This window comes from Chanos chanos, chromosome 13, assembly GCF_902362185.1.
Source record: "Chanos chanos chromosome 13, fChaCha1.1, whole genome shotgun sequence".
In the NCBI taxonomy this organism is placed as follows: Eukaryota; Metazoa; Chordata; class Actinopteri; order Gonorynchiformes; family Chanidae; genus Chanos; species Chanos chanos.
In genome coordinates this window covers 10,983,532-10,996,874 of record NC_044507.1, presented here as the reverse complement: position 1 = coordinate 10,996,874, position 13,343 = coordinate 10,983,532, and the positions used below count along the sequence as shown (strand labels likewise).

General features: G+C 36.4%; 1 protein-coding gene across 1 annotated transcript; it reads left to right on the top strand.

Moving 5' to 3' along the window:
- Nucleotides 1–958: 958 nt before the first annotated feature.
- LOC115825978 (nuclear GTPase SLIP-GC-like) lies at nucleotides 959–11,034 on the top strand. Its single transcript, XM_030789662.1, has 17 exons — nucleotides 959–1,037; nucleotides 3,549–3,681; nucleotides 6,128–6,350; nucleotides 6,604–6,819; nucleotides 6,907–7,101; nucleotides 7,310–7,488; nucleotides 7,680–7,725; nucleotides 7,820–7,924; nucleotides 8,008–8,098; nucleotides 8,268–8,401; nucleotides 8,502–8,678; nucleotides 9,232–9,386; nucleotides 9,471–9,600; nucleotides 10,158–10,266; nucleotides 10,379–10,512; nucleotides 10,651–10,735; nucleotides 10,967–11,034. The coding sequence occupies exons 1-17, from the start codon at nucleotides 959–961 to the stop codon at nucleotides 11,032–11,034; spliced, it is 2,259 nt and encodes a 752-aa protein (XP_030645522.1).
- Nucleotides 11,035–13,343: the final 2,309 nt, after the last annotated feature.

Genomic DNA, 13,343 nt, shown 5'->3' with positions numbered 1-13,343 from the left:
TGGGCTGTTTGCATAATTTTGGCTGGTGAGCTGATTTGCTAATATCTTATTTGAATCGATCTTTTCCGCACTGATGTACAAAAAAAACAAGTACTGATCACAATTCAGTGTGGTGGACCATCTCTAAGTCACTGTCTAGCATCTAACACAGGATAGTTGTGTATTTACCAAACTACCATACTACCCATATCACAACAACAAGTAAGTAACAACATGTTGTTCATGTTATACTTACAAAAGAACAAATTTACAGCTGTTATTACATGAGTTGTTTTCATGTTGTTGCTATGACCTGGGGCCTGTGTATCTGTGTGCACATGTGCTTGTCAGATGATGGAAAGCACCATGTCTAAAGGTGATGGGGTTGTGAGTTTCAGGCTGGAAGGTTTGAAAACAACTGCAGTAGTATAACATCTGAGGAACATTCCTCCTATTCAACAGTTTTGACTTTTGAAATATTGCTTTATGGAATACCACCCAGTCTGAACATAGCATACAGACAGCATTCAGAGTTGAATGTAACCTGTAATATAGTAAAAGTTTTAACCGTTTATTTCTGTTTTCATTAAAGACACATGCATTTTTCTTCTGTATGTAACTCAAAGACAGTCACATGATATATTCAGTATGCTGTGTCCCTGGACCCCAGGTTTAAACATGAACCCACCAACATGTTTGGGGACTTAATTCAAGAAAAAGTAACATAACTGTAACTTTGATCACCTTTTCGTACCAGAAATCATTTTACTCTTGCCTCTTATTTCTCTCTAACCCTAACCCTAACCCGGTCTAACATTTCCAATTCCAGTCTTGGAAGCCCACCAAGAACCTAAAAACATAAGCTAACAATGTACGTCCTGTGATGTATGTACATACACTGCCACTAGCTTATTTCACTAATATGGGAAGAAAAAAGGAAAATATAGGATGAGATATAGGAAGAAGAAAATATAGTAATATGGGGAGAAGAGTCTCACCCTTGGCAAAGTCCTGGGACAGGGGCTTTCTGACCTTGGCTTGGCTGGAGAATCCTGTGAGTGAGTGGAGCAGTAATATGACACATTAAATTAGCAAGGCCCATGTGGCAAACACTTGTTATCAAATCAGAAAACACTCGACTCAAATCCAGTCAAATCAGATCTAAACAGATATTTATTTCTTTTGTTTCTGTAAATATCTCTACAATGAATACAGTAATATATAGTATTTTTACAACCACTGAATGCACTATTGTCTTCATAGCTACTTCAATTTTCCAAAAATGTTATATTTACATATTGTTTTGACAGAGCCATCAGATCACTTTTTATTTCATGATATTTCTGTTATTACTGTAAGGCCCCATGGGCTATGAGAGTCCTCTCACTGTTGTTTCTCACTGTAGATTTCCTTATCCACTGACCTTCTGCTTCAGCTGTGCAAATTCTAGAAAAGCAATTAAATTCCCTCAAAAGATATGAAGCACAATGTAAACTGTATGAATAATTGCTCGTTGTCTAGATTTATGAATGGTAATATTTTATTTATGTACTGTGTTCAGATCACAGTCATGCATTATATCCAAAAACTTATTACATGACTATACCCATATTTACAGGAGAAACCAGCGCCGCTTTTCTCTTAAGTTGTCATAGTGCTTATTATAGCCGTGTAACAGTTTATGTTTAGTGTCTTTTATTTTTTAAAAAAAACTGGGAGAGGAATTGACTCAGGGTAAATATTGACGCTTCTTGCTCCTTTGCTACTCCTTGTGCAAATAGCTTTGCATGACACTCGTGTGTTCGTTTTTTGTCGATCAGATTATATAAGAAAAAAACTATTTAAGAGAGAAGAATGCAAACATTTTCATACAGACATTCCTCTCACAAAGGTTGTTTCTTTCTTGTCCCAAAGCTGCCTGAACTCCATGTACTTCTGCGGGGTTATAACTTCAGTATAATTATCAATGTAATACCATCAAGAGTTTGTTTCCAGGACGTTCTTATGGTCTTAGGTCAGACAGACAGACAGACAGACAGACACACACACACACACACGCACACACGCACACACACACACACACTAGAGATGTACCCGAATACGTTATTTGGGAAAACACAAATAATGCGATTGAAAAGAGTTAGTTGCTCGTTATTATTCAGGAAGAAAACCCATGGTTGACATGTCTATGCGTCAGCCATTGTGGATGGCCACAGGATAAAAATTCCCATTCTGTTTACAATATAGGACTTTCATTTCACCAACTAGTCGTTTCATTTACTACATATTACTGAAAAGTGATCGCTATATTCTGTTGTCACCCTCAACGAGTCGGGTGCCGGAGCTAGCGAGTCAAAAGCCTGGTGTGGCAGCCGGAGAAAGAATACACAAATGACAATTGCCCAAGTTAAGCTGGAAATTGTGATCATTAAGAGGTAGCTCCTAGTAACTCACTTAGAGTGGAAGTGAAACATTGAGTATATTTATTATGTTTTGGGAGAGAAATGGCAACTCTTCATGTCAAGGTATTTTGTGTTTTGTACCTAATATACAATATATTGATTAGTCTGTAAAAAGGAGGTAAGAATCCGATTCTGTAGTTCCCCGATTTCTGACGAACATTACATAACACCAATGTCTCATTTGATAAAATCCATCCACTAGACTGGACCACAGCACTTTCTCAACTGGCACAGTACAGTTACTCCCGATCATACTAACAAATGTGCCTTGAATTTAAATTTAAATGCCACTTTCATGGTATATTTGGGATTTATTTTGTATTTATTTGTATTTTATGTGTATTTGTGTTTTTATGCTGGTCTTTTAATTGCCTTTCTTTGCCCCCCCCCTCTTTTTTTTTTTTTTTTTTTTTTTACAAAGCTGACCCTGAGAGATGCGCACTAAAATTCCAGTGTACCTGCACTGCACTGTGCCTGTGCAAACGGCAATAAAATCTCTTGTATCTTGAATCTTGTACTTGGACTTGACAGTTTAGGACTCGGAGTCGGACTCAGACTCGCCAGTTTGTGAGTAAGGACTTGCATGCAAATATGTGACCCAGCTGTTGCGCTTTCATTCTGGCTGTGTTGTTGATGGAGGAGAGAAATTATGACAGACAGTTCATCCAGTCCAGAAGTTCCTCCATCTCTGTGTCGTGACCAATCAGCGTATTCTTCTCCCAGCTAAGCCTTATGTAATCATGCTAACCTCAATAGAAGAAGCAAATTGCTGTAGTTACTTTATGTTATTTCACTAAAGTTTTATCAACGGATTGGGTATTTTGCTATTCGCCATGAACATCTATTAAGGAGCTTGACTGCATCTTGACTGCATTCTGCTGTCCTTCTCGGACTATTATCACATTCCAACATTTATGTGGGCCAACAAAATAAAAAGTAAACTAAAAAACTTCCCTTACTTACATATATTGGAAGTGAAGTCCATCAATAGAAGCCTGAACTTGTTAAAAATCTTTATGGTGTAAAAGGTTGAAAAAAAAGTTCTCTGTCCTCTTTATCCCAGATTGATTTAATTTCATAACATTTATTTCTGACTCCTTGACTCAGACTTAGATTCAAGCAACAGGGACTCGGACTTGGATTCAAGCACTACTGACACAGACTTGGACTTGGACTTGAACATGACTGACTTGGACTTGAACTTGAGCAGTGGAGACTTGAGACTCAACTTGCACTTGAGGTATGTGACTCGACTACAACACCTTTAACACTGGGTGGTTCAAAGTCTCTCCAATCAAAACTTGGAAAATGGAATTGCTGTATGCTTATGTTCCACACCCTGGAACATATTTCTTGTGCACAGGTGAGAGCTAAGCTAGTGCACCTGAAGAGAAATCAGAAGGGTTCTTCTGACAGCCTAGTTGGTGAGGTCTTCCTTATTTTCATTTACATGGTAAGATTGAATATTCAGTGCTCATTTCATTTTTCTTCACTCAATATTATATTGTATTTATTAATGTATGGTTGCAGATGCCCATATATGGAGTAGTTAGTAAGGGATTCTCCTCTGTAAGAGAGCTTCTAGTTCTCAGAAGAATCTACAAACTTCAAATGTGATGAATCAGTCTTTATTTTGTGCAGCATGGGAGAAGTACACCTCTGAGTAGAAGTGCAGTTTACCCTAGAAATATGTAGTTCTCTCATTAATGGAGAGAAGTATAGAGCTTATATAATGTGAGACAAACAACCACTGCGGTTGTGTGATGTGAGAGTTGGGCTAGTCTGTCTAGTTTTCCAACTTTGTTACACAACATGTTTTTTGAGGATAGTTACAGAGTGAGTTGAAAATTTTCCTTCTTAGAACTGTTTCAGGCTTCCTTCATTCTGTAGACGCCTGCGGTCATGTGAGTAGGTGTCACACCCCCACACAACTTCCTCTCAGTATCTTTCCTTTGTCTGACATTTGATTTTACATTTATACAGTCATAATTTCAGACTTCTACAATCATGGCCCGACATACCTTTAACAGTTTCACTTGTCTAATTTAAGATAATTTCACCTAAGGTTACACACAGTTCAAACAGTGACAGAAGCTCTTGATTATATAAAGGTTACAGGGAGATCTAATAGGTTATAACAGATCAGTAATATTTCCCGCACAGAATATTATCACCATTGCATATATGAATAAGTTTGTGCTGGCATGATCAGATACATGTTAGTTCCTAAGCATGCTGTTTAACATGAATTGTATGGTTTATCTGAACTCACCAAACAAATACTTTACCATTAGAAATAATCAAATCTGCACAAATGTGTATCATTCAGTAATAAAGCTACCACTATACTGGCTAAAACCTGCCCTGATAAGTTAACCAACAAAGTGGACTATATCAATAATGAACCTCAGACTAGTAGGGCAGAGGGGTAATTAATTGAGCTGAGCTATTGATTTTTTAAACACTGATTTATTAGTTTAACACTTTACCAATCCACAGCTGAATCCATATTTGGACCAAACAATTTTGGTAAGTGAAATTCAGATTGTGAAATAGATATTGGGATCATTTATTCACAAATTAAGAGAAGAACATAAGAAAGTTATTTGAATATTATACATTAAATTTGCAAAAATCGGTTCATATACACTACCATTTTTATTATTATGAATAACAATGAACATAGATGTCACCTGGGGCTGAAAAAAGCTCCATGAATGATTTACAGATTTTTAATGAAATTTCCACCAAATCATATGAAGCACATGAGGAATACTTTAAAAAGTTGGATTTGATCATTTAACATTGAATAATCACAATTGCATGCATTTCTTGTATAAGCGATGCTCAATAAGCGGTGTCCTCAAAAAATCGTCAAATGAGTCATCAATATTTAATTCATATTACTAAATAGGCATAGTTTGTCATTTATAAAGAATTAAAAATAATTTGTTAAAAATCTAATTACTGTGAATTATATTGTTTTAGAAGTGGCTTATCAGTGATCTTCACTATATAAAATGTTAACTTTTGTTTTATTGTTACAGTTGCCTTTCCCCTGCAAAACAGTTGTAGAATTATTACTCTAAGGCCATCCTTTTGAACATGACTACAAAAGGTAAATTTATTCATCCATCTTGTTTGCTTCATTGAAATCTTAGCTTAGTGTTATCTGTTCTGTAATGTCCTGAAGAACAAAAATGATGATTACTAATGTCAAGGTTACTGTCAAATTTTCATTTTTAGGCGTTAAGAGAGCTTACAACACTATTTCCACCTCACGTGATGATTCCAAGCAAACAAATAAAAGATTTTCTTCTGATACAGACAGGCCAGGTAAGACATATTCCATATTTCATTCTTTGTTTCCAAATTTTCTACTACATTTGCCTTCAAAATGAATATTCATGAATATTCATAGTGATCATAGCAGGTCATAGTGATCTATATTAAGTCCCTTTACCCACTTTTAAATTATGCTTTCACAGAGATTAAAGCCATGAGAAAAGCAAGGCTGATAATGGATAGAGTTCGAGGCAAACTCAGAAGAGAACTGGAATGCTCATCTAACACAGAATTCATAAAATATATCACGTAAGTCCTTGTGAACCTTCTTACGAAGACATCATCAAAAGGGATCACAATCTGGTAAATGTTCAGCTAATTATAAATATCGCTGTATACAGGAGCATCATTTCAGGCTTAGAGAGACACTGTAAAAAGAAAACATTCGTTGGAGTTTTTGGAAAGACAGGATCTGGAAAGAGCTCCTTGATCAATGCCATTCTGGGTGAGAAGATGTTGTTGCCCTCTGGGACCATTTGTGCTTGCACATCAGTCATCATACAAGTGGAGGCCAATATGACCAATTCCAGCTACATAGCTGAGATTGACTTCATTTCAAAAAAGGTGCTAAACATAGTTCCTTTCCATTTTACCTCTATAAAAAGACTATAATTCCAAAATTAGATTAATGTTCATAATGAAAGTATCCTTTGTAAATTCAAGCACATGACAGATTTGTTTCTGATATCACAGTCTAATTTGCCCTTGAGGACTGTTTCATCAACCAATAAGAGGGGGGCTGGTAAAAAAAAAAGACCATGCTGCTCTCAGCTGTTACCCTTGTTGTTTTAATCTGACTAATTTTATGCCTGTGTAGGACTGGGAGGGGGAGCTGAAGAGCATCTTAAGAATTTTATCAGATGACAAAGAGGAAAGGAATGATGATCTGGTTAGTGCATCAAAAGACAAGCTCATCGCTCTGTATGGAGAAGATGCTGAAATGGAGGATTTTGATGAGCTTATTAAGGATGATCATTTTTCAGATATTCCAGAGTTTCTGATGTCATGCACAAAAACACTTTCATTTGACACAGTAAGTGACACTGTATTTTCTGATGGTCTGGAATGAAGTACACATCTTGTTAAACTAGTGAATATAATTTAAATGGTATCTTAACAGGCTGCAGAACTCTTTGATGCAACTGGCTGTTACATTCAACATGATGAGTTGAAACCTGGTGAGTGTTTCTGGCCAGTGGTGAAGTGTGTGACAATTAAGGTGCCAAACTGCAAAGATACACTGGAACACATTACTTTGCTTGATCTTCCTGGAACTGGAGACTACAACAAGAGCAGAGATGAGATGTGGAAAAAGGTAATTGATGTACTTATTCTCTTACATTTTTTGATGAACTTTCCTTTCAATTATGCAACAGTTGAACCATTTCAAATAGCCCTTTGTTACTGTTCCGGACATGTAATTCTTTTCTGACCAACGAATTTACAGACTTTGAAATCATAATTGATTGATTAATTGATTTAACTAACAGACAAAACCTGTACTTCCATTTGTTTTCCTTAAGAGTTTGCCAAATTGTTCCTCTGTATGGCTCGTAAGTGAAATTAACAGAGCTGGCTCTGAGAAGGCAGCCTGGGACATTCTTAACAGCAGCCTGACAGACCTTGCACAAGGAGGGGAATGCACCAGCATCACCTTCATCTGTACCAAGTCTGATGATCTTGACACGCAGTACTACATGAGGTTACTGAACACTTATCACTGCTTTCAGGCTTTGTATATATGATTTATAAAACAGCATTTTTTTTTATTTTAAAAAATGTTAAGCATGAAACTGGACTGTGAAAAGCATACACTGATCTAAAAAGTTTTTCTTAAGTTTTCAATTAAACTAAATTATTTTAATTAAACTAAAAAATATCTTTGAATCTCAGATCATGCAAGCTAAAAGATGAAGACCTAGGAATCCCATCAGATCAGGTATGAAAAATGAGATCATTTCAGTAGAATTGATAAACAGATAAACACCTGAGTTTAAATAAAGTTGAGAATGCTGTTTAATATTATTTTCCAGGATTCTAAGTACATGGTCAAGAAAAAGCGGGCTTGTATTTTGCATAGAAATGACAAAGCCAAGAACCTTGTGAGACAGAGATTTGAAAAACAATGTCAAATCAAGGTATGTTTGATTAATTAATATGATATGGCATTTCTAAACATTTTGACGACAATCGTTGTGATGATTCAGACTTTTCATTCTAGAAACATTTCAGTGATGAAAACTTTCAAGTGTTCACTGTAAGTTCAGCAGAATTCACTGAAGATAACTCATTACTGAAACCAGAAGAGACAGGTACAGTGCATTAAAAGACCACTATAGTTTTATACACATTTATTTGCAAGAAATTAATATGCATTTTCCTGAAATGTGTAATTTGTAAAAATAGTAAATCACTGGATTATTCATACCAATGAAACTGATATTGTTGTGAAACTGTGTCTATTGTGATAACTATTTGCAGAAATACCACATCTAAGAGAATTGCTGAGAAGTCTGAACATGAGATACACAAAGGAAGCGACCAAACATTATTTTGATGGAGCCCTCGGAGTCTTGTCCTTGATTCAGGCTTACGGTGATAACAGCAGGGTGATGGTATGCCTTACCACAGAGGAAAATGAGATTATTTCCTTAGTGAAACAGTCTGTTCGTCATGCTTTACAACGCTTTTCTGGTTCTCCTGTGTATGTTTCAGACACAAGACAAGTCCATTCTGTACAATGTCTTGGACAAGAAACTGCAGAATGAGCTTGAAGGCATACAAGAATATTTGCATCATCTTTTGAGTGAGCTAGACCTGTGCCTTTCAGAGGGAGTCATTGAATCTGAAGAGAAAAGTATTGATCTTGCAGTGAAAAAAGTGATAGCACCGGTAAGCAATATGTAATTTATTTCCGGTGGCCACCCACACTTCATTGTGTTATAACACTGACTCGCAATACATCTCCTTTGGGATGCTTTTTTCCCCTTCATCTTGATTTTTGATCAACACAAACACAAAGTTCGACAAAAGTCTTAATAAATGAACACTGTTGCACAACCTACTTCGTTTGTTTACACTTATATTAATTTCACTTCAATTAAAAAAAATGAATACTATATACAGTATATATGTGTGTGTATGTGTGTGTATGTGTGTATGTATATATATATATGCCTTAGGACCATACTGACCCTAAAAATTGTGCCAAATGTGATCATCGATTTTCTGTTATGATTACAACTAGTTTAGGATTTGTAATGTTTTGTGTTTACCATTGCCAGCAGCCCTAAAATAAAAAAATTACACTAAATGCCAATGAATGAACGCTTCTGATGGCTACTTTCTCAAGTTATCTTGTGTGTATCAGATTTCATTGGATTTATTATCTCTCAGTGCTGTTTTTTAAGTTTTTTAAATACATATATATTTTGTCTTTATTCAGACAAGGAAAAATGGCAGCGCATACCACAGGACTCTAAAGGCCTTATGCAGGAATGAAGGCTATTTCAGGTCAAAGCAGGGAGAAACAGACCTGAACCAGTGTTTGGCTACATATCTGTACAAACACATCAACAATAAGTTCAACCTCTATTTTGGGTACCTTTGGCTATCACAGTTTGAAATGTTGGTAATTCAGAACCTGCTACTCAGTTCAGTGCTGATTCATTGTAATGGTTACAGCATATGTGGAAAAACTGGCCAATCAGTGTATGAGAGGATTGATGAGTTCAGCATCATCTCAAGCAAAACAACTGAGGACTATGGGGACTCTGCAGTGTTGAATCACATTCTGAATTTCCTAAAATCTGAGGTAATTCTGGGACAAATCAATGACAGCTACTTATTTTCTTATATTGTGAAATATATCGTAAAAGAAGAACTCCCTCTGGTAACATATAACACATTGGAAAAAACTATCAAGGTCCAGACAATTAAAGAAATCAACCTATTTGAACAATTTTCTTTTTGCCTAGCTGATTAATTCATAGATTTCTTAGCTTTATTTCTCCAACAACTAAGATAAATTATCGCTTCTGTGATACTAGTTACTGTTTGGTGGAGTACAAATAATTTCATTCCTACCATTATTGGCGTGGAGTTTGCATGTCCTCCCTGTGTTTGTGTAGGTTAGGGTTAAGTCAGGTGAATTGGAGATAGTAAATTTCCCCTAGGTGTGAATATGTGCGTGAGTGTGTTTGTCTGTGCGTCTGCCCTGCAGTGGACTGGCAACTTGGCCAGGGTGTTTCCCCACCTTTCACCTTGAATAGGCTCCAGCAACCCCTGCGACTCTAATTAGGATAAGCAGCTTATAAAATGAATGAATGAATGAATGAATTTTATTGGTGTTGTTCTCAAAACTCAAAACAGGAAACCAAGCTTAAGGACCAGCTCAAGCTATCAGTTGTTGTGCAGAAAAAGAAAATGTATGCAGTACTCAGGGATTCCCTGAGAAACAGCATGATTTCCTGTTATCGAGGTAATGACTAAATGTAGTATAATTTCACTGATTTTGCTGTGACCACAAGCAAATGTAAAGTAATATTACAGCCCGCCTGATTTTGCTAATAGACAAATATTGCTTCATCTAGATGCAGCATTATTCGTTGGAGTTGGATCCATGAAGAAGATGCAGGACACGCTGATAGAGCATATTGAGTCATCAAAAGGGACCATGTTCAGACATGCGAAGAACGAGATGCTGGAGTTGTTCAAAACCCTGATGGTTGGTCATTTTTTACAAGCACAATTCAAGAATGATCATTTGGTGTAATGCTGGAAAGGATCCATTGAAATCTAAATTAGGTATATGAAAAATATAAATAACTGCTTGTTCTAATCATTTTCCATCTTCCTATGTAAGGTCCGGATTGAGAATGAGCTGAGAACAGAACTAAAGAAAGCTATGGATCAGTCACTCATTGACTCCAACACCTTACATGACCTAAGTAAGTTACAAAAAATAAATATCTTACACCTGTACATAATTTATCACATAGGCATGAGGACCTTTGAACTTTGTTATCCAGTATATTGGATTTTGTGTATTCTTGGAGTCTCTTCAAAATCTCTATATGTTTTCTCAAATGTAATACTAAGTTTTAAGTACCTCTTACAGATGTTGGCAACGTTTATGATGTAACTGTTCTGCTATTTGTCCTTATGCTGCTGCATTACAGATGTATCTAAGGAAATTCAGGATGTGAAGATGCTATCTGATGCTGTGTTGAATCAAAGCCAAATTTAGATCATCATGAGTGATGGTGATAGAGATGCTCTCCTACACCTACAAATACTGTATTATTGGGGGTAGCCATTGTTTAAACACTATTTCTATCTACCTATATTTCTATCCACCTGCTGTATATAATGAATGTGATGTCTTAAACAGTTCACAATTATTTTGTCAATGTTTAATTTTATGTACATTTTGAAAGCATTTGTGAACTATTCCATAGTCTTTGTAAGTCTTAAAAAGTCTAATTGCAGTCAGATTTAGAGTATATGTAGATGAATCATTGCTCTTGGTGTTTGTTTGTAAATTTTATTGTCTAAACTTGTGTCTCTCTATTTCCTATATAGTTGGTTTATATTTCAGTAATATTGCACATATCAAGGTTGTTTAGGTACATTACTCCAAGCATGAGTTGTATAGTTACTGATATAATTAATAATAAAGCAGTAGTATATTGCCATGTGAGGCACTAGAAATTTAGTGTAATTTCACTTGAAAATGTTGTAAGATGTGGAAAATGTAAGTAGTCACAGACTGTCCAAGGTAATTTTACTCACTTCCTGCTTCAGATGGATTTAATGAAGTTTCATTTTTTTAAAACCAGATTCTGTATGCTCAGCACCCAAAAGTGTGAAATAGTTTCTTTTTGCTTTATTCTTTAAAGCGAGCCATTAGTCAATGCTTTTGCCAAAATTTGTTATCAGTTATGGCTCAGCAAAGCGTTTTGCTCATAAATGGTACAGTAAAACAGACAAAATCAAATATGGCATCATTTCATAACATTCTAATCATTTGATAGCTCTGATAATACTCACAAAAGCAAAATGTCAGGACACAGGTAGGGACTCAAACACAGATCCGGACAAATTTCTCTCTCAACGGTGGTTTATTACAAAACACTTCAGCACAGAAAACAGTGAGACAAACTGACAAACACTAGAGAAAAAATGGCATGCTTAAATAGGCAGAGGGCAATCAGGAAATATGGAACAAGTGTGTAAGGTAAGGGGTATTGACTGAGGGGTGGAGTCAGGAGCACATAGTAAACCAAAACCAACCTACAACACAGTGTCAACACTGGCAGACAGGGGGAGACAAAACACAAAGGTCCTGAGGAAGTACTGACACAAAAGCCCTTGCACACTGTATGTAATGGCATCTTCTAATGTACACTAATGAGTTATTATGGTTATTATGATGCTGTCTTACTACATGCCTGGTGAAGACATTCTGCAATGGGTACATGTATTTAATATTCAGATGTTCATTAATATCTCAAATTATTTGCATGCAAACACAGTAGATATGTTTATTGAATTGATTTATGACCAATTACTTCATCTCTATAATTTCAAACTATTGTTGAGAATGACACTCTGATATCTCACACTGTTTTCTTCACATGTCCAGAAAGCTGCTAGAAGTCTATGAAACTGTCATCTGTAGATGGCCAGTATGTGCTGATAAAGAGAAAAGAAATATTTCACTCTCCTAAATAAGTATTCAGTTATGATGGACCTCTGCCAACACTCAAAGTTTGATGTTACAGTTTTTATGCAACATATAATTTTTGTTAAATTATGTCATACTAAAATTAATTGTCTGACATACATAGGCTATAAAATATAATAGAGATATCAGAGAGTAACTTATGAACTTATACCAACTTATACTAATAATTTGAGTTTGACAATGAAGAACTAAGAGACTAGAGTATTCTAAGAATTATTACTCCTTACAGTACTTCCTATATGAAGTACTCATATATGATCTCCAAGCTTAGCCAGCTTGGTATTAGCACATCCCTTAGCAACTGGACTCTGGACTCTCTGACTAACAGACCCCAGTCTGTTAAGTTAGATTACCTCTCCTCCTCCACTCTCACCCTGAACACCGGCATGCCACAAGGCTGTGTGCTGAGCCCTCTCCTGTACTCCCTTTTTACCTACGACTGTGTCCCTGTCCATGGTTCCAACACCATAATCAAGTTCGCAGACAACACCATGGTGGTAGGCCTGATCAGAGAGGACAACGAGACGGCCTACAGGGACGAGGTCGAGCACCTGGCTGCGTGGTGTGCCGACAACAACCTGGCCCTTAACACCCAGAAGACTCAGAAAATCATTGTGGACTTCAGGCGTGCTAGGAGCAAAGCACATGCCCCCATCTACATCAGTGGAGCTGTAGTGGAGCGTGTACCTAGCTTCAAACTCCTTTGCATCCACATCTCTCACAATCTCACCTGGTCCTTGAACTCCTCCATCCTCATCAAAAAGGTACAACAGCAGCTTTACTTCCTCCGGAGCCTTAAGAAAGCTCAT

What these genes read in the sequence shown, in the direction of transcription:
- LOC115825978 (XM_030789662.1), top strand. Translation starts at nt 959, where the DNA reads ATGGGGAGAAGAGTCTCACCCTTGGCAAAGTCCTGGGACAGGGGCTTT. An exon ending in TAGGAATCCCATCAGATCAG is followed by an intron (nt 7,726 to 7,819) that starts GTATGAAAAATG and finishes ATTATTTTCCAG; the next exon opens with GATTCTAAGTACATGGTCAA. An exon ending in ACTGAAACCAGAAGAGACAG is followed by an intron (nt 8,099 to 8,267) that starts GTACAGTGCATT and finishes AACTATTTGCAG; the next exon opens with AAATACCACATCTAAGAGAA.